Source organism: Hydra viridissima, unplaced genomic scaffold, assembly GCF_058129835.1.
Source record: "Hydra viridissima isolate aposymbiotic clone 2 unplaced genomic scaffold, HvirCarnegie_v1 scaffold_8, whole genome shotgun sequence".
In the NCBI taxonomy this organism is placed as follows: domain Eukaryota; kingdom Metazoa; phylum Cnidaria; class Hydrozoa; order Anthoathecata; family Hydridae; genus Hydra; species Hydra viridissima.
Genome location: NW_028324307.1, coordinates 6,498,842 through 6,521,133, shown reverse-complemented (window position 1 = coordinate 6,521,133; position 22,292 = coordinate 6,498,842). Strand labels below are relative to the sequence as shown.

Below are 22,292 nucleotides of genomic sequence, written 5' to 3'. Positions count from 1 at the left end.
ATTTTATTTATCGGAAAACACGTTCAAAAAAATCTAGCTTTTGTGTCACTCTTTTAAGATTGACATGGGTAAAAACAGTTTAAAATTTAATTTGAAGTCATATGTTTAAGATGTTTGGCAACTACTAACAACATTTTTGACAATAAATTTTGTTTTTAGTTTTTCATTACTGAGATCTCAAAAATGTGTCATAAATTGATTTTTTTAAATTAGTTTAATTATGAGTTTAGTTTAAAAACTAAACGATTCCACTAGATTCCATGGTAGTTTTAATATTTTCCCATTAATAGGTATATATGAAAGCAGAAAAAATTAAAATCATTAGCCCAAACTTGCCCCAATTAAAATAAGACCTTTCAAATACTTCGGTTTTTTTGTGTTTTTTTTTCGTTTTTAATTAAAACTTGCCGTATAAAGTAGCGATTACTAGTTCATTGCTTTCATTCATTACACAAACTATTTATTTAGTTCCTATTAGTAAAAAAACTCATGCTCATGCAGATGGTGCTAATTATCAAACCTCAAAAACCAATATATGCAACGTTTGATGGCATAGTGCATGTTTTAAAATTAAAACTTGTGTATAAAATAACTTAAAATAGTTCATTGCTTACATTCACCATGAAAAGAATACATATAGTTCCTATAATTCAAGAGTTAGGAATTAATCATGATAACTTACTCGAGGCTCTTCTACGTGAGTTTTGTAGACTGGAGGGTCTATACTATGAAAGTATTGAAAAACCTGAAATCATAAATCTAAAGAAAACTCTAATTATATTTAAATGTAAATTCCGATCAAAGTTGCGGAAGTATGCAAGAACCTTCTTTAGACTTTTAGAACACGAGCGAACTTGGTTGAACAAAGATATTACTGTTAACAAAAAAAATGTTGCATCAGGTTCAGGTAGAAAGTGCAAGAACTGGGAAGATTTAGGTGATAGAAGCAGAAGATCTAAGGTATTAATAAATAAATTAAATTCAACCCAGTTAAAAAAATAGTTTACAAGCTTAAATATTAAATATTATCTTGTTTAAGGTTGCCAAATTGGCTGAACATCCTGTTGAAGCATTGGCATTAGCTTCAATAAAAAAAGCCACTAGAGATTCTAGCAAAAAAGACTTCGTTGATCTTGTGAAAAGTGCTACAAACTCAACTTAACAAAAAGATAAAATCAAAAAGATAAATTTTCCGATAAAAATGAAAACCGAAGATGCCTTGAGCTTAAAAATTCAGTGTGACCTTTCTGATGAACAGTATCAAATTATTAGAAGTTCATCGATAATACTTAATGCAGATATTTATCCTTAACTTCATGAAATTAAGAATGAGAGACACAAATGTTATCCTGAGGGTTTATTTGTGACAGAAACATCTGCTTCAACTTCTCTACAGGGTGTGTTTAATCATACTCTGACAAGGATATTAACTTTTACAGAATGCCAAGACTCTATGAGAATGTTTGCTGAAATTGGGGGGAGGTTTAAAGGTCTACTTCATTTTAAAGGTGGTTTTGATAGTGCCTCCAGTCAAAGTGTCTATAAACAAAAATACACTGATACAAATATTGGTGAAGCCCAAGTTAATGAACAAAGTCTTTTCCAGACAGCTGTTGTTCCACTTAAATTAACCATCATGAACAAAAATGTATGGTTAAATAAAAAGCCCTCTAGTACATATTACTGTAGACCCCTCCATCTCCAATATCATAAAGAAATGGAAGAATTGATAAGAAATGAATATGAACTTTTAAAAGCAGAAATACAGACTAGTCAAGTTTGAAGTAACGTTAGAAGTAGAGGAAGGCAAACCGGATACGACTCTCACATTTAAGTTCAAACTAGATTTAACCATGTTTGATGGTAAAGTGGTTAATGCCCTCACTAACACTCTGTCCTCGCAATCATGTAATGTTTTAGGAGCTAAGCCCAGTGAACTTAATAACCCAGCATTGATCAGATCTAAACCAATCAATGAAAAAGCTTTATCTTTGGGTCTTTCTACTCTGCATTGCTGGCTCAGATGTTTTGAATATATTTTACATTTAGGATATAAATTAGAAATTAAAAAATACTTTGCCAAATCCCCTGCTGAAAAAGCATTAGTAAATAGTAAAAAAACGAACATTCAACTGAGGTTTAGAGAAGAGCTAAGTCATATAGTTGATATGCCCAAACAGAGTTTTGGCAACACTAACGATGGCAACACTAACGATGGAAACACTGCCAGAAGAGCATTTGAAAATGCTGAAACTTTCGCTGATATAACGGGAGTGGCAGTAGATGTAATTATTAGATTGAGGACAATCCTAATAGCAGTATGCTCCTGTTATGAGTTGAACTCTGAAAGTTTTGGCCAGTATTGCTATGAAACTACAGCTCTTATACTCAAAAACTATTGCTGGTATGTGATTCCCCCTACTGTTCATAAACTCTTGGAACATGGTGTGCAGATATCTGAGGCATTAGAACTGCCAATTGGTTACTTCTCTGAAGAGTCACAAGAGGCTCTAAATAAAGAAATTCGCAAAGCTAGATTAAACCATACAGCCAAGATATCTAGAAAGAATGTTATGAAAAACCAGTACCAATACTTGTTGATTAGAAGTGATCCTGTAATATCAAACACTTGTTTTAAAAAATACAAGGTTGAAAATGGAAAAACACTTACCCCTGAAGTTTTATCTTTGTTAATGCTGTAATAATGAAATAAAGCCTTTTTATTAGTATTAGGTTTTCTTTTTTTATTTTCTTGAAAGAAAAATTAGATAAGATAAATATTTATTTTGTTTTTAATATATTTTAATATTATATAATATTAAAATATTTTTCGAACCATTTTTTCTTTTTAATTAATAAATGTTTTGGTTTGAGGAATTTAATTTTTTCAAATTAAGTCAGTCATTGTGCGCGTAAAAGTCTCTAACGCGTATACGCGTAAGTAGTACGAGCCTTAGGACAAGAAATACTTAGATTAAAAAATATGTTATTCTTTTATATGGTATTTTGGATCAAGGAATTCGATTTTTTTATTTAGGTTATATTTTACGCCCGTAAAAGACAGTTACACGCGTATGCGCGCGCCTTACGCGTCATAGGTACGCGTAAAAATTATTTTTAATGGAAAATTTAAAATTTTTGACCCAAAATACGATAATATTGATGTATCCCATAATTATATATGATAGTTATATAATTTCTGCCGTTTTTTCACCTTTCTGACTCACTGTGCGTCGGCTTATATCGACCAGCCTATGCATCGCGATAGTTTGGGCGGCTAGCCGATGTCGGGCCGACATTGATCCGTACGAACAAAAACGATGGCGGTCCAATGTCGGTAGCCAAGCTCGGCCCGACATCGGCTTTAGCACAGGGTATTAGTAACAAAGCACTATTTTTGTTAGGCAATATATGTGCAAACATATTGTATTCCTTTTCAATGCAAAATTTTAATATTTTATACCTTTTGCTTTAAGAGCTGTTCATTCCTATTTTTTAAAAAAGTGGGGCAGGAATTGAAACCGGTATATTTCACGGTACGTTATTTATCACAACACCTTTTTTTTGCTTAAGTTCAACAATGAAAAGACAAAGTTCTTTGGGTGATTTTTTTAACAAAACCAAAAAATCAGAAACTGAAGTTATCAAGTCTAAAATGGTTTCGGAACTCAATTCTAATGCATCAGAGGCAACTGCGTTACATATAAATGAAGGATGTAATGATAAGAATAACTTACCCAAGTGCTGGTCCGGACAACAATACAAATATTTTAAAGAAAAATATGACGGACTTCTAGTGTTAAAATACAAAATTGGATGTCATTATTGTGCTCAACACGATACTCTGAAAGAAAAAGGCAAACACGTTTAAAAAGAATGGCAAAGTATTAATATCGAAGCAAAAGGAAAAAACAAAGAAGTACAACAAGCCTCACGAAGAAAAAATTAAACGAGCATTTTAATTCAAAAGCACATAAAATATGCGTGGAAAACTATAAACTGATAAAACAAGTTTTAATGCCAAAAACTATTGATACGATGAATAAAAAATGTTTAACAACAACTTGTAGAATATTTAACACCGTATACAATTTAACAAGACAATGTAAGCCATTTTCCGATATTGATGACGAAATTGAATAGCAAACGAAAAACGGGCTAGATATGGGAGTAGGGTTGCATTCGCGTAAAACTGCTGTTAAAATCAGTGATATATATTACATAGGTATCTGACTCCATTTGTCAGGCCATTGTTTGCTTTGCCTTGTAAAAGTTCTTTATCAAATTGGTCTTCATCTATCGATTGTTCACATGGGTTTTTTAAAGATGTTTTTTCTTACATACAGCAAAAATGGATTAGAAGATAATACATATAAAGATTGTGCATTAATCTTTGATTCTATGCCTATTAAATCAGGTCTTGTTTATAATCCAAGTAATGGTAACTATGAAGGCTTTTCAGATTATGGAAACAATATATCTGCTTTTGATCCAAATATTATAGCTACTGAGACTCTTGTCTTTATGCTTGTTGGACTTCGAGGTCATTGGAAATGTCCTATCGGTTATGTTCTACGTGAAAAGATTTCAACAACATTTCAACATCATATAGATGCTTGCAGCGTAACTTGTGATGGTGTTTTTTCTAATTTTAGTGCAATGAAAAGTCTTGCTTGTTCGCTTGATAACGGGTGACAACTAAAAAACGAGACTGGATTTAAAGACACATATCTTCTCAAAGGAATAAGATTTTAAAAATAGGAAAACTGTTTTAGAAGGTATTTTTATTCTAGTTTTTAAATATTTCATGTATTTTTAGTTTTTATAGAAAAATGAATAAAAAAATAAATTCAAAACAAGAAGAGATTAGAAAACGTGTGTATGAATTTTATTCAAATTACAAAAATGCTGGTAAAAAGTTCACTTATGACCACTTTAAAGTTGAGAATATACCTAAAAGTACTATCTACAAGATAATTAAACGTGCTGAAAGTGAATCTGGGTACCAAAGAGTTCAAGGAAGTGGAGTAAAAGCTAAAAAAATGACCAGGAAAAACATTGAAAGGCTCAAACTCATGTTTGACCATAAAGACGGAGTTTCTCAACGACAGGCAGCTAAGAAGTTCAACTGTACTCAGCAACACATTAGTAAAACATTAAAAAAAAGAACAAATATTAAGTCAAGAAAAAAAATGACGATTCCAAAACGCTCTGACCAGCAAAAAGCAGCAGCTAGAACTAAGTGCAGTCGATTGTGTCAGAAATTCAAAAATCGTAAACCAATCATTGACGATAAGTCTTATTTCACGTTAAATCACTCCAGTATCAATGGAAATGATATATTTTATACTAGTGATGTAAAATCTACTCCATCTACAGTTAAATACCAAACAAAACAAAAGTTTAAAAGAAATTATTCTATGGATTGCTTTTTCTGAAAATGGAATTTCTCGGCCTTATTTTGTACCAAGTGGACTGGCTGTAAATCAAAAAATCTATTTAAACAAATGTATTAAGAAGAGACTTATTCCATTCATCAATAAGTATCATTCAGATGGTGCATATGTATTCTGGCCAGATTTAGCATCATCTCACTATGCAAAAACAGTAATCATGTACCTAAACAAGGAAAACGTGCATTATGTTGAGAAAGCGGATAACCCTGCAAACTTGCCAGAATGTCGTCCTATCGAAAATTTTTGGAGTATTTTGAAAGGCCTTGTCTACAAGAATAATTGGCATGCAGAAAATCTTAAAAAATTACGTTCTAGAATCAATTATTGCCTTAATAAAATTGATATTGAGCTCATACGGAGCCTTGCTTAGTCTATACCAGGCCTAGTTGATAAAGTCAGAAGAAATGGTTTAATTGAGAACAACTGATTATATATATATAAACTAGAATAAAAATACTTTCTAGAACATTTTTCCTTTTTGTTTTACCCTACTTCTTTAAAGAGATATGTGTCTTTAAATCCAGTCTCATTTTTTAGTTGTCACCCGTTAAAGTTGAAAGTATGAAAACTCATTTCAATATTGAATCTTATGATGAAGTTATTTATTTTATTCCTGATCCTTGCCATATGCTAAAACTTGCACGAAATGCATTATGTGATCTTGGTTTATTTATTGATAGTCAAAAAAGACTTGTTAAGTGGGAGCACATCACAGTTCTGCAAAATTTGCAAGAGGACATTGGATTAAAGTTTGCCAATAATTTAGGCAATAGCCATATTATTTTTCAGAGACATAAAATGAATGTAAAAATAGCCCCCCAAATACTTAGTAACTCCATAGCAGATGCTATTGAATTTCTAATGCTATCTGGTCATACCTCTTTTCATGATGCCTAAGGAACATTAGATTTTATAAGAACAATTAATCAACTTATTGATTTACTTAATTCAAGAGGTCCTTTTGGCAAAGTTTGACAAAATCAATTGGTTTAATGTTATTGAAAAGTCAGTTAAATATCTCGCCAACCTAACTGATAAATATGGGACTAAAATTCTTAATCATAGAAGAAAAACCTTTATTATTGGTTTCATCGTCTCTGCAGCAAGCATCTGAAGGATGTCTAATAATTTACTATCAATATCAGAAAATTCATTCAAATATGTGTTGACCTACAAAATGTCTCAAGATCACCTGTAATTGCTGTTTGCTTGTATTAGGGGAAAAAATGGTTTTAATAATAATCCAAATAATATTCAATTAAAGGCGAGCATCAAAAAAATTCTTTTAAGAAACTTTCTGATTGGTTCAAAGCATGCAAATTGCTTCACTTTTGAAATAAATTCAGCTGGTTCAATATTTTCCTTGAAATGCTGTAAAACCAGATCTCCAACCATAGAAGCAGAATTAAAAGATGAAGATAAAAACATATTTGAAAATTTATCAAATAGCCTAGGAGAAATTTCGACATCAATATACAAAGAAGCAATACTTGGTTATATAGCTGGATATATTGTCAGAAATCTTAAAAAGAAGATAACTTGTTGCATATGCGCTGAAGCAACAAACGAGATAATTTAGTTTGTGATCATGACTACACAGCATTTTACAAATCGTCGTGGTTATCTTTTATAAATTTGAAAAATCTTGGTGGATTAAATATACCATCTATTAGTATCATTAAAATTATAGAAAAATGAGAGCAAATTTTTAGAGTATTTATTATAGGCCTGAATTCAACAATGTTAACCACTTCTTCACGAAAAAACTTGATATCCTTAATGGTTTATAAAACTAATCAATAGCTTGCATGTCAAAAGTTGTTTCCGGAACTAAATGAGCATGATTTAGATCCCAAAATTTTAACTGAAGATATGCACTCATCTCAATTTTTGAAAAAGATAATTAATAAATATCTCTCAGTTCGTCTATTTCGTTATGGAAAATAGTATACTAACAATATTCTCCATAAAAATAAAATTGTTTTACTTCAGCAGTTTAATAGAATAATATTATTTAAAGGCATATTAATATTTGTTATATTAAAAATAATGAAGTAAAATTGTTTTGGATATAATCCAAGGCGATACTTATTACAGGCCTTCCCGTCGCGAATCCGTATTTTTGACTGGGGGCGGACAATGTTACGGAAAGTTTAGTTTTAAAATTTCGATTTGAGAGCAGTTAATAGTCACAAAATGGTTAAAGAGTGCTGTATTCCTAGATGTAGAGGAAACTATGACACTAAAAATAAAGTACGAGTTTATAGGCTTCCCTCGAACGAAGAAGAACGAAATCGTTGGATAAATTCAATTCCAAGAAGTAATTTTCCAAATAAGCCAGATACTGTTGTCTGTTAAAAATATTTTCCTGAAAATTTTCTTAAAAGCTCGTGTCAATGGGAAAGATAGACCAATCGAAACTCCTTCAATTTTTCCTATTATTCCATCAAGTGTTATACTAACTCAACCTTTAAAACCAAGGTCCACTACTAAAGTGATGTCTTCTATCAGAAATGAAAAGTGTGATGAGTTGTCACAATATTTAAAAAGTGATTTTTTTACGTTCATTTCTTTATGTGAAGATATTAAAAATCATAAATTTGTTTGTCCTGTAACAATCTTTGTTATAAATGAAGTTTTGCACATCCAATCAAATTCCTTTTATGTTAACTGTATACCTATGTTTGCTGTTCATATCTCTAGCAATTTTAAATTTGAAAGTTTTCATGCTGGTGTTGATTGCTTTATTTCTTCATTATCTAAAGACCATATTACCACTCTTAATTGTTGGTCAAAAGTGGAAGAAACAATTCTCTATCTGAACAACATTGAAGTTGATCATCAAAGATTGATATTACAAGATCATATTGCATCTATGAATGCATCAGAAGTAGGTAAAAAAATTTATAATATAGAAACAATCATCAGATTGTATTCTTATTTTTCAACATCTCCAAGTCTACACAATCAGTTAAGAAAAGATTTTAAACTTCCAAGTGTAAAAACACTGACAAAAATTACATCTAGGACGAAGAATGTTTCAGATATTAATTTTATCAGCACTGTATTTTCAAATATAGAAGAGAATCAGAGGAATTGTATAATATTGGTAGATGAGGTTTATGTAAAGTCTCTTCTTCTCTACCATGGTGGTTCTCTATTTGGAAAAGCTGAAAATAATCCTAAGTTGTTAGCAAATACTGTTTTGGGTATCATGGTTAAACGTTCAAAAGGTGGATGATCTTTTTTGGATGCTTTTTTGTTTTAGCAAGTAAGCTATGTTCAGAAATCAATCCATCAGAAATAACTGGATAGCAGAAAAAAAAAGGAATTGCATTTTGAAAAAAATCAAAATATGACTGCTAAATGGAGTGACCTTAAATGTTTATTTGATTTTGAAAAAGATCAGCTAATTAAATTATCTAGACTAAATTTTGTAGCTATACATTCAAAACCCATTAAAAGACAAAATGCATCACACTGTTTAAAAGTGTTTTGTGATGAAACTATAGCTGCTTTCAAAACTTATTCAAGAGTTATTTCGGAAGAAGTAGACATAAATTTGCAATATTTACTTGATTTTGGAGATATGAGTGGTAAACAAGGGCGTAGAATAAAATCCCTAACTAGAGATACAAGTTCTTCAATTTGGCATACTTGTTATGGGTTAGTAGAGATGTGTAAACATTTGTTAAAAAACAATTTCATTTATGTTATGTTAGGAGAGTTCTCAACAGATTATAATGAAAAAGCATTCAGTAAGTTTAGACAAGGTTCAGACGGAACATATTTTATAACTGTTTAAATTGTTGTTGAAAAATGAAACATTGAAAAAGCTAAACTGTTATTGGGATTAAAAGTTGATGTTTCAGATTACACTACTGATATTGAGCATTTGTCAAAAATGTGGCTATTTTAGAAGTGAAGAATCTCATGATATAATTAATCAATTACCTGAACTAGAAGCATTTTTGCCACTGAGTACAAAAATGGCTCTGTTTTATATTGCAGGCTATGTTACAAGAAAAGATGATGTCAGTGAAAATGAATTGTTGACTGACACTGCATTTTATTTTCAGTTGTATGGAGACTACACAAAAACCATGGACAGAGGTGGATTGAGGGTACCTCTGGATTGCTATGTTCAGTGGGTTTTTTTTTGTTACATTATTTTTGAAGTTGAGAAAAAAAAGACATGCAGAAAGTCGTTGTGCAATATATTTATGATGATATCAGATATTTATAACTTGAAAATGCTAAAGAAACATGGTGTTATATTGTCAAACATATTTCTTAAAAATTATTATTTGTTTATTTCACCTAAGTCCTCTAAGGAACCTGCATTAAAGGTTTTAAAATTATCTGTAAAGCATTAAAAAATATTGTTATGTACATTTTTTATAACAATTTCTAATATTTGATGATTATTTTAATGGCTTTTTTTTCGCATTATTTAAAAGGTTGTTTATTTTTCTTTTGTGATTTCGTTTTTAAATAAAATTCATTCATGATTCTGAAAAATATTGTTTTTGATTATTTTTTTTTTATTTATTAAAATTTTATGATATTTAATAAACACTGCATTAGACATTTTGTGCATTGGAACAGTTCCTTTTAAATTTAATAAATTAACTGAAAATAATGTAGCTCGCTTATTTTTTCAGCCATTTTTTTATATTTTCCGTAACATTGTCCGCCCCCAGTTAAAAATACGGATTCGCGACGGGAAGGCCTGTAATAAGTATCGCCATGATATAATCCAAATAGTTTCGTTTTCTAATGTATTCTACTTTTATGAAAAAAAATTTATTATATGTTAAAATTATATATTTTAACATAAAATAATTTTTTTTTTAAATATCTCCGAAACCATGTTTTGTGTATATATATAAATATATATGTGTGTATGTATGTATGTATGTATGTATGTATGTATGTATGTATGTATGTATGTATGTATGTATGTATGTATGTATGTATGTATGTATGTATGTATGTATGTATGTATGTATGTATGTATGTATGTATGTATGTATGTATGTATGTATGTATGTATGTATGTATGTATGTATGTATGTATGTATGTATGTAGGTAGGTAGGTGTGTATGTATGTATGCATGTATGTATGTATGCATATATGTATGTATGTATGTATGTATGTATGTATGTATGTATGTATGTATGTATGTATGTATGTATGTATGTATGTATGTATGTATGTATGTATGTATGTGTGTATGTACCCAGCTAGCACACATACGTTGGGCCGACGTCGGGCCGACGTCGAAAAATTGGTTGGCCGATGGTCGTTAACCGACGTTGGCTTAACGTCGATTTGGTAGTCGGCGCGACGTCCAAACCAACCGTTGGGCTAACGTTGGCCCAACGTCGGATTTCGACGTTGGGCCAACGTTATATTTCAACGGCGAGCGTCGCATTCTGACGTTGGCCCAACGTAATATTTTAATAATATTAATTATTAAAATATTACGTTAAATATTACTATTAATAGTTTTAATTTGTTTGCAAAATCATTGCTTTTGATTCAAAAGATGCGTATACCTTTTGAATAAATAGTAAAGTTTTTGGAAACAAATAAAAACTAATTCTTTAATTAGTAAACTATTTCTTTAACTAAGGTGGAACTATTTCTTTAGAGAAAACGCAGCTATTTCTTTAAATAAAGTGAACTATTAATTTAAATAAACCGCAACTATTTCTTTGTTATGTTTATTAAAATGTCCAAATAAGTTAAAATAAAATTTGGCGCTAAGAAACAAAAGTAAACATTGATGCTGATTAATGAACCAACTTTAATTTAATAATTACACAGAGAAAATCAAAATTTGTTATAATAATCATTATAATTAAGTTAAAATAGTCGTATAAATTATACACATATCTAAACATAATAATGTTCTTTCTAACTGCTTGGCATCCTAACGAATCTTGCATCTTTACTTCGCTTGAGAGCAACTACAACATTCGAATGCTCTTTAAATCATTACTTTGAAAATTGTTGATTTTTTATCTTTCATTTGATGAGCTTTAGGCATTGCCATAACTACTGTTAAAATTATAAGTATTATGTTATATATATTTGTGTGAGTGTAAAATGCACATAAATAAAAACATAATAAATTTTTTTTATGTTTTACTTGCACAAAAATGGTGAAAAAATAATAGGTTCATTTGCTGATATTGCATTCATTTTTTCAAGTCATGGTCTATACAGAAAATTTTCGAATAATAGTATCAGTATTTCACTGCAATAATTAGAGACAGCAAGCTTCAAAACTCTTCTATAAAATTACTAAAAGAATTCTAATTACCATTAAAATGCCACAAATAATAATAAATACACTCCCAAATAATTGTTATCTTCTCCCTCTTTAACAGCTGCCAAATGAATTAAAAAATAAACGCCCCTTTAAACATACTTGAAAAAAAAAGAACAATTTAAACAAAAGCTTCATTCAGTAAATAATTATAAATGTCAATAAATAATAATGAAACAATAAATAATAAAAACATACAATACAAAACCTATACAGAAACAAGAAGTTATTTAATATATTATAACTTTAGGACATTTTAACAACATACAATTGTAATGCAGATAAGAATTATAATACAGGAATGAGGTACACGTATATTTACTACCAATATCTTATCTTTGTAAAACACATGCATTTACTAACATCTTTGTAAAACAAAACCATCTACTAAAAATATGTTATCTTTGTTAAACACATGGATTTACTAATAAATAAATATTTAACATTAATGCTGATCAAAGAAGCATCTTTAACTTTGTAACACAGAGAAAAATCAAAACTTGTTGTAACAATAATTATAATTATATTAAAATATTTGTACAAATTATACACATATTCAAACATAATAATGCTCTTTCTAACAGCTTAGCATTCTTACAAATCTTGCATATTGATTTCGCTTGAGAGCAACTTTAATGTTTGAATGCTCCTCATTATACAACTTTATATGAACATTTGAACTTGCATCTTTCATTTGATAAGCTTTAGACATAACTACTGTTAAAATTATAGGTAATAGGTTATATATATTTGTGTTTGTAGATAACAGTAACATAATTTACATATTTTTATATTCAATAAATAATCTATATCAAAATAAAAATCTATATTTGAAGTAAAAAAACAGTTAATGAGAAACAAATGCAAAAAATATTTAGTTTACACAAATAAAATGCATATAAAACATAAAATAATTATTTCGATCTACCTGCAAAAACATGGTAAAAAAATGTGATTTAAAAAATACTAATCAGTACATTTGTTGGCATTGCATTCATTTTGTAGAATACCACAAATGCATATAACAAAATGCAACACTAAATTGGTAATACCTATTAAGTATTACCAAATAATGAACTACTAAAGAATTAAGTGGATAATATGTATTTAGACTATAATTATTAACTACTTAAGTCTTTAGTAATTAATAACTTTTTCATTGTATGTATCATACTATATGATACTGACTATCATTCTATATGATACTGACTGTATCATATTTTATGATTCAGTGTTTGACATGCAGTAGTTGTCTAAATAGTATAGACAGTATTATGCTTTTTATACATTATGTTTATGTACTACATACACTATTATTTATGTGTGTACTACATGCATTAGTACTGTATGTGGTGCATACATTATTAATTTGATATTGTTTAACTAGATAAATTAACTAGATAAAACTGAGGGATGATACAATTAACTACATTGTAGTTGATTGTATCATACATCAGTTTTAAAAATCCTACAGTTTGCATCAATAACATTATGTCATAATGTTATTGATACAAACTACATGATTTTTAAAACTAATGCATGATATCATGCAAATTAATCGTATATATGATTAATTTATGTGTATGTACAGTACATACATTATTAATGTATGTAGTACATAAAAGAGTAAAACAAGAGTTTACTTAACTTTAGTTTATAATGTTATTAAAAACCAAAAACATTATAAATATTATAATTTATATAAAATGACATTATAAACATTATAATTTACTTAAACAAACTCTTGTTTTAAAGAAAAATTAAAAACTGCACTTAATAGATATAAAAATTAGCATGTTTGTATTTATTTTTTAATGATTTGATATTAAATTCGAAATTACTCAATACTCAATTACTACGAAATTATTATAAAATCATGAAATTCAAAGAAATAAAATACTCTAATAAAAAGTTGCGCCACAACAGATTTTAAAAATGGACGTAAGCTTTTTCAACGCTAAACCCGGTATCACACTGTACGCATTTAAAAATGGTCGTATTTCGACGATGGCCCGACGTTGGTTCAACGTCAGCGCGAAGTTAATAAAATTAGCCAACGCTTCTGACGTTGGTCCGACGTCGGCCCAACGTATGTGTGCTAGCTGGGATGCGAGACACCCGCTAGAGCATTCATTAAGAGTATCAAAAGTCATACAGGATATTATTCTTGTGAGCGATGCATAATTAAAGGCTGATATGATGGACGAGTTGTTTTTCACAAAAATAATTGTGTTACAAGAAATGACCTAGATTTCAGTCTATTAAAATATGAAGGTGAGCACCAAAAAGCTAAATCTCTCATTTATAATATAATTCCTACAAAAATGCTTAATGTTTAATGTTTAATGTTCAATGCTTAAAGTCGTTTCGTCATTAGTTACTAGGCTTTAAATTAGTTACGAGGCTTTGAAAAAGCGCGTTCTATAAATACACGCGGTCATAGGAGAAAGATCTTTTGAGCAAGTTAAACCTCTTTTCCTTTTGGAATTCAATTATAAGTTTAGATATATTACATAAAGAATCATATTGAGATGAATAATCATTGTTAAGATCATATTATAATTGTAGTAAGTATATGAAAATAACTATATATACATTTTTATTACATAAAGTAGAAAGGATTTAAATATTTATTAGATAAAGTAGAAAGGATTTAAAGTAGAAAGGGTTTTAGTTTTTTAAATCGTTTATATTTTGTTTGCTTTAGTTTTTCTTTTTGCAGTTTTGTTTTTATTATCTTATTTTTTAGAAGTAAAATAGGGGTTTGGATATTATTTAAAGTTATACTAATGCTATTTCCATAAAATGGTTATTACTACATTGAAATTTCTGTGATGCTATTAACTATTTTTGTTCTTTTTTAGAAAATTTAGAAAAATGAATTAAACTTTTGTGCCAACACTGACATGGCATGTCACATGTTACTGTATGTAAAGGTTAAATTTTGTTATGAGGATTACAGTTCTTATTAAAAAAAAAAGAAAAAAAGAAGGTGGAGATGAATGTTTGTAAATATATATTTTGAATCTTTATAAATGTTCTTGCATAATTTTTAAAATTGTTGTTTGCACATGTTTATTGTTTGCATATATGCTTTTTTGATATGCATGTGTATGTTGTAATAAGTGCTTTATAGTTGTTTTATCAATGTGTTTTCATAATAATGTAAAGTGTTTTTTTACTGTTTGTGTATGTGTTAAAATGTGTCATATAATTGTCTTAAAAATGTGTTCAAATATGTATATAAGGTATATATTTAACCTTATATACATATTTAACATATGTTTATATTATGTTGTTTCCGTGTTTTTAAAGTGCTGTAGCTTAGTAAACATCTACCTGAAAATCAATTACTGTATTTTAGAGAAGGAGCAGAACAAATGGCTTTAGATCGCGCAGCTCAACGTGATACGCACCTAACGGCATGTTTTAAGTTAAATACTGAAAATGAAAGAGCACATTGCTATTCTTATGTAGACATTCCTTATCACTTTGTCTTTGATGATAAACACTGTACATGGAAGGTTAGACATAGGGGTGATAATAAGGTGATAGTAAGAATGGATAAAGTTAATCCAACTGGAGAATTGTTTTTTTCTTAGACTGTTACTTTTGCAAGCAAAAGGAGCAATATCTTTGGAGGATGTGCGAACTGTTAATGGTATTGTCCTTGAAACATTTCGTGAAGCATGTGTTTTGAAAGAATTGTTGTAAGATGACATTGAATGGCAGAATACTCATTCTGAGGCGGTTTCAACACGTATGCCAAAGCAAATTAGACAGTTGTTTTTAATTATTTTCACCTTTTGTGAATCTGACAATCCTTTACATCTCTGGATTACATGCAAAGCTTTTATGATGGAATATTTCATTCACCGCTCAGTCCCACTTCTAATAACTGAACATGCTTCTCTTCATCAAATTGAAAAGATTATTAATGAATGTGGTAAATTGCTGGCTGATTACAATTTGCCTGTTATTGATGAGTTTATAGGCTTAAATCTAGAAAATTTTGATAAAAATGTTCAACAGCCGAAATAGTAGAATTGTGAATAAACACAACCAACTGAAATAGTAGAATTGTGTAAAAACGCAACCAGCTGAAATAGTAGAATTGTGTATAAAATGTTCTTTGTATTGGCAATGGGTGCAGAAGTTTGCATTAACTGAAAATATGAATACTGATGGTGAATTTTCACAATGGCTACTAAAACTTGGGAATGGAACAACACCTGTCAAAGAGGAGGATCCTTTTAAAGGATGCATTGAAATACCGAATCAGTGCATTATAAGAGAAAATGAACCAGTTGTTGAAAAGATTTTCGGAGATGCTGATCAAAATAATTATTCTAAACGCGTGATTTTAACACCATTTAATGTTGATTCATTATCAAAGAAGAAGTGCTTAAATGTCTGCCGAGTGAGGTAAAAATTTATTTAAGTACTGATCAAATTGATACTGATGACCTTAATGAAAGAAATGACTTTCCTGTTGAGTGTTTGAATAGTTTAACTCCTTCAGGTATGCCACCTCATTGTTTAAATTGAAAATTGGTAGTGTAATAATGCTACTTAGATATTTAGATCTCAAAGCTGGCTTATGCAATGGTACTGGAATGAAAGTTTGTGCTCTTCAAAATAATTATATTGATGCAGAGGTCTTGACAGGTGCTTCTGGTGGTAAACAGGTTTTTGTTCCTCGAATTCAGTTGGCTCCATCAGATTCTAATTTACCTTTTGTTCTGAAACGTCGTCAGTTTCCTGTCAGATTGGCTTCTTCAATGACAATTATCAAAAGTCAAGGTCAAACATTTGATAGAGTTGGGGTATATCTCAAAAAACCATGTTTCTCTCATGGTCAACTATATGTTGCATGTTCAAGAACTAGGGCATTTAATAGTTTGTTTTTCAAAATTGATAAACATCTCATGCAAGGTATGGAAGGTGAAAAGTGTTACACAAATAATGTTATATTTTTTTTATTATTTAAATATTTTTTTTCATAGTTTTTGAAACATATACCTGTCATTTAATATGTTTATATGTGTTATAATATGTTTATATGTGTTATATGAAACCATATTTGTTTATAGCTGTATATATGTTTAAATTATGTTGTTTCCATGTTTTCAAAGTGGTGTGAGTTGGCATTATATTGAGCAAGATTGATAACCTTGCCAGCCAAGCGGTGTACTTATAGCAGAGGTGTGACTTGGCAGCTTTTAGTGTCAGGCGGTTTTACTGCTTTAGAGCTAGGTTATGTTGTCTAGCCTTTTTTAAGTATTCTGGAAACACAATAATGTCAGTTAATGTTTAGCGTAATGTATATGGGAGAGTATGCAACCTTGATCTTTAAATCTAGGGTGTTTTAACGTCCTAAATTTGAAATAATTGAATAACTAATAATGAACATAAAAACAAATATACTTTTATGTGGTTATATGTTTAGTAAAAAGATAAATATATAGTGAACTTTAAATTAGTTTTCTAATTTTGCCTTTCATATTTTAATTTGGTTTGTTATTTTCGCTGGATTTTAGGATCAAGGGTGTAAATATTCTATTGTTATGTGTTATTGTTGTGATGTTTTGTGTTGATAGACTGCTTGGCTTACCTTCACGTTGGTGTCTATTGCTAAAAATGAATAATAGGTAGTTTCATTATTGGAACTTACTGCTTTTATTTATTTACTAAAAGCTAAGAGAACATAATGCTAAAAATGCAGTTTATATCTTAATTTGATTTTTTTTTTTTTTTTTTTTTTTTTTTTTTTATATTAGTATTGTTAATGCTTTTGCACTTCGAAACAGATTTTATAGTTACATTTTCGATATATGTTTATGATAACTGCTATATCAAAATAGATTACTATAAATAGGTAAATCGATTTTCAGTGTTTATTTGGTGTTTTTTTTTTTTCTTAAAAATTTACGATTGATGAATTTATATGATTTAAAAAAAAAGCAACCTGATAACCTTTTATTATAAATTTTTGTCAGTTAAAATGATATAAATATATGCAATTAGTTTTTTTTTTTTTTTTAATTTTCTCTTTTTTATGCCTAATAATTTGTTGTACGTAACTTAGGGGATCTTTATAAACGGGGGGAGGGGATAAATATTGTAGTTTTGCGCATTTGTCAAATATCGAGTTACTTAAATTTTATAAGTTGTTTAACTAATTAATTAGCTTAGTTTGCATTTGCAACACTTTTGAGGAAAGAAAAAATTCTTATATATGTTAAATTCTTATATAAAAAAGAAAAAATTCTTATACATGTAAATTATTGTTTTACATTTTATTATTCTGGTAAAAGGTCACTATCAAAAACTTGATTACTCTTAATAAAAATAACTCTATTCTCCTGACCACCATTAAGGCAAAAACGGGGAAGGGAGGTCCTTTACTAAAAACTAATGAAACAAAGAGTGGATATATAAAAATGGTCAGATTAGTGCCATATATAGTAATGGTCAAATGATCAGTTATTTTTAATAAATTTATTTAGCTGTGTGTATTTAACGTTTTAAAGTCAACTTCCTTTTTCTGAAGATACATGTATCAAGGGGATACCAAAAAATTAATAACTCATCTATAATTAACGTTCGCTTTATATTAATCTTATCAATTAAAGTTCATGTTATAAAAAATTTAACAAAAATTTAGCTTTACTTTTTCGTCCATTTAAAGCATGATGAAGTGTTATTATTTTGTGTCAGTTACTAAAACTGTAATGTCGAGGAAAATGGTTCTGCCTTACACTGATATGACTTTTTTTCAGTTGTAACCCAGTAAACACAAGACGCATTCTAGACGTCTAAAGATGTTTAAAACGGGTCTACATAAAGACGCAATCTTAAAGACGTTTATAACACGTCTTTTATACCGAAAAACTTATACGTTTTTTAAGATTTTATGATAAGACATCTGTTAGACATCTGTTAGATGTCTTTTATTTACGGTTTTTTTAAAAACTTTATCCGGTTGCCGTACGACCAGACTCCTCGTGAAAAACCACATTTTTTCTGATAAATGACTTCTGCATACTGCTAATCAAGAGAGTATTTTCAAAAACCATTTAAATCGATTGTATCACGACAAGTATTAAATTTTAATTTGAGTAAGATTGAACAACAAGAATTTTAATTGAATAAAGTTATTATTATTATTATTATTATTATTATTATTATTATTGTTATTATTATATATACATATATATATATATATATATATATATATATATATATATATATATATATATATATATATATATATATATATATATATATATATATATATATATATGCATATAATATACATATAATATAATATAATTCAGGTCTATGTTTTTATACGATTCTTAAGCATAAAATTATCTACCATAATCAATCATAAAAATGGGATGGGAAAACTGCAGTAGCGCAATATAAATTATAAATTAAATGGTGTAAGTCGAATTCCTTTTGTACGTTTTTCTGATTAAGTTGCTTTCAGTCAATTGTATGTAAATGTAGACTTTCCTTTCATTTTAAATGTTCATTTAATAGTTTCTAGTTTTGAATTTTATTTGTTATTTAAGGTGATTCGATTGGTAATTTATGTTGATGATATTTCTTTTTTTTTTTGTGTATAGGAAATAAAATGAATGATAATAATAGTTACTGTCAACGGAAGTTTAGACGCCTGAATAACATAATAAAAAATTTTCTTGAGTCTAGTGATAATGAGTTAAATGTTATTGAAGATATAAATGAAGGACAATCTTCGTCGATCAACATCGAACCTTTTGTACCAAATCAATTTCTTCTAAAAAAGGAAATTCCTGTCCAAGACATTTGATATACAGACCAATATTTCTTGATTACAAATAATCAAGAAACCATAAGCTCTGCTGAAAAAACCATGTTTTCTTTGAAGGAAGAGATTGCTGCATGGGCAATAAAACATAAAATTAGTTTTTTGTGTTGCAAGGAACTTCTGGATATTCTTTGTATAAATAATATTCCTGGGTTGCCAAGAGATAGTCGAACATTGCTAAATACACCAAGACATGTTAATGTCCATAAAAAATGTGGTGGGGATTTTTTATATTTTGGAATAGAGATTGGTGTAACAAGGTGTATAAAAAAAAGTCAAAAAATTGTTTCTTGTGACATAAAAATAAATGTAAATGTTGATGGGTTGCCTTTATTTAAATCCTCTTCAGTTCAATATGGCCTATACTTGGACTATTTAATAAAAATGTTTTTGTGATTGCTTTGTTTTGCTGATCATCTAAGCCAAGTCCTCTTGATGATTACTTAAATGAGTATATCATGGAGTGTAAAAATTTATCTAAAAATGGAATTTATTTTGAAAAACATCAGTATAACTTTAAAATAAATGCTTTTGTATGTGATGCTCCAGCTAGAGCATACTTAAAAAATATTATGGGTCATACTAGCAAACATGGTTGTGAGAGATGTGAAATTGTTGGAGAAAGTCTGAACCATCGAATAATATATAGGGGGAGTGGTTTTCCACTTAGAACTACTGAAAAGTTTGATAGTCTTGGATACCAATTTCATCAAAAAGGGTTCTCCCTTCTTAAAGAAATTAATGCTTCGTTTAACTGTTTTGTATTGGATTACATGCATCTTATTTGTTTGGGAGTTGTCAGACGAATCCTTGTATTTCTTAAATATGGCCCCAGAATTTGCAAGTTATCTAATCTTTTATTAGCAAAAGTTAATGATAGTTTAATTAGATTGAAAAATTCAATTCCAAGTGACTTTGTGCGACAAACGCGCTCTTTATTATTTTTAGAAAGATGGAAAGCAACTGAATTTTGCCAGTTTTTAATGTATACTGGAATGATTGTATTAAAAGGTATTGTTTGCAAAGAGTTTTATATACATTTTCTTTCTCTCCATGTTGCAACGTCAATTCTATTGAACTCCAATAGAAAAATAAGAGAGCACTATTTAGATTATGCTAGAAAATTGTTTGCCTATTTTGTAACAAATGCAGAAGATTTTTATGGCAATAGTTTTTCAGTATATAACGTTCACAGTCTACTGCATATTGCTGATGATGTGGAAAAATATAATGTTTCACTTAATGAAATTTCTGGTTTTCCATTTGAAAATTTTTTGCAGACCCTTAAAAAAGATGTTAGAAACCATAAAAGTCCAGTTTCCGGCGCTAATACACTTTCGCACCTCCTCCAAACTTACAGATTTTAATTGCAGATTCTGAAAGATCGTCGTTTAAAACGAAAAAAAAAGGTATTCAACAACAAATTTCATCAAAGTAAAGGGCTCTAACTCGATCTCGAAGTTTTGAAAAAATACAGACAAAAACGCTAATATTCGCCATCTTTTTTCGCAAGATAGGATATTTCCTTTCCAAAGTCTTCGTTTTTAAAATTTTAATAGCCTTTAAACTCTACTTTAAAAAAGACTGGTTCCTATTAGCCTAAATGTTTTTTAATTTTGCCTTTGTAATAAAATGCTATTTAAAATGGCGAGACCTATACAAGCTGCGTTCGATAGTATTTCTTTAGTAAATATTGGAGTTCGATTTAAAACGAACAAAGAAGAGTGCGTTAGATGGTGTAGAGAGTTTGGTCTGCCTTCTCAAAATGTTACTTGTCCTCGTTGCGACTTGCAATGTAATGAAGAACAATACAATCGATCTGTTGACAAAATAACTTGGAGGTGTCCGTTTAAACATTGTAGAAAAACTATTAGTATACGGGTTGGTAGTTTCTTTGAACGATCTCATTTAGAACTGTGGCAAATAATTGGAATTACCTATTTGTGGACACGTAGTGCTGGAAGAAGTAGAGGAATGTCGTCGGAAGATATTAGAAAGGAGTTAGAAATTTTTAGTCAATCAACGGTCGTAGATTGGAATCAGTTTTGTCGAGACATAGCTGTTAACTATTTCTTGAACAACCCAGTTCAATTAGGTGGTCCCGGCAGAATTGTTGAAATTGACGAGTCCTTATTTACAAAAAGGAAATACAATCGTGGAAGAATTGTTGAAGACCAATGGATTTTTGGCGGTTATGATGTCACCACAAAAGAAGGGTTCCTTATACCTGTTGAGCGTCGAGACGCTGCCACTCTAATACCAATCATTAGACAATGGATAATGCCTGGTACTGTGATATGGAGCGATATGTGGGCTGCGTATGAAAATTTGGCAGGACACGGATATCAACATGGAACAGTCAACCATACATATCACTTTGTAGACCCTATTACTGGAGTTACAACAAATAGAGTTGAGGCAATGTGGCAGAGAAGTAAATCAAAGTTCAAAGCAATGTTCGGTTCTTCTAATCGAGAAATGATTCCTGATTACTTGGCAGAGTTCATGTGGGCGCAAAGATTTAAACAACACGGTTTTTTTCATTTTTGGGAACAAGTTGTTGATATCTATCGATTTTGATAAGAAAAAAATTGTTTCATTAAACTTTTGTTATTATATTTATTTAATAAAAGACGAGA

At 29.4% G+C, this 22,292-nt stretch overlaps 1 protein-coding gene and 1 pseudogene across 1 annotated transcript; both read left to right on the top strand.

Moving 5' to 3' along the window:
• Nucleotides 1–572: 572 nt before the first annotated feature.
• On the top strand, nt 573–1,662 carry LOC145191983 (uncharacterized; annotated as a pseudogene).
• A 191-nt stretch (nt 1,663–1,853) lies between these two features.
• LOC149884762 (uncharacterized) lies at nt 1,854–2,729 on the top strand. Its single transcript, XM_090096533.1, has one exon. The coding sequence runs from the start codon at nt 1,854–1,856 to the stop codon at nt 2,700–2,702; it is 849 nt and encodes a 282-aa protein (XP_089952659.1). The 3' UTR covers nt 2,703–2,729.
• Nucleotides 2,730–22,292: the final 19,563 nt, after the last annotated feature.

Excerpts from the sequence above, each read along its gene's own strand:
- LOC149884762 (XM_090096533.1), top strand. The coding sequence starts at position 1,854 with ATGTTTGATGGTAAAGTGGTTAATGCCCTCACTAACACTCTGTCCTCG.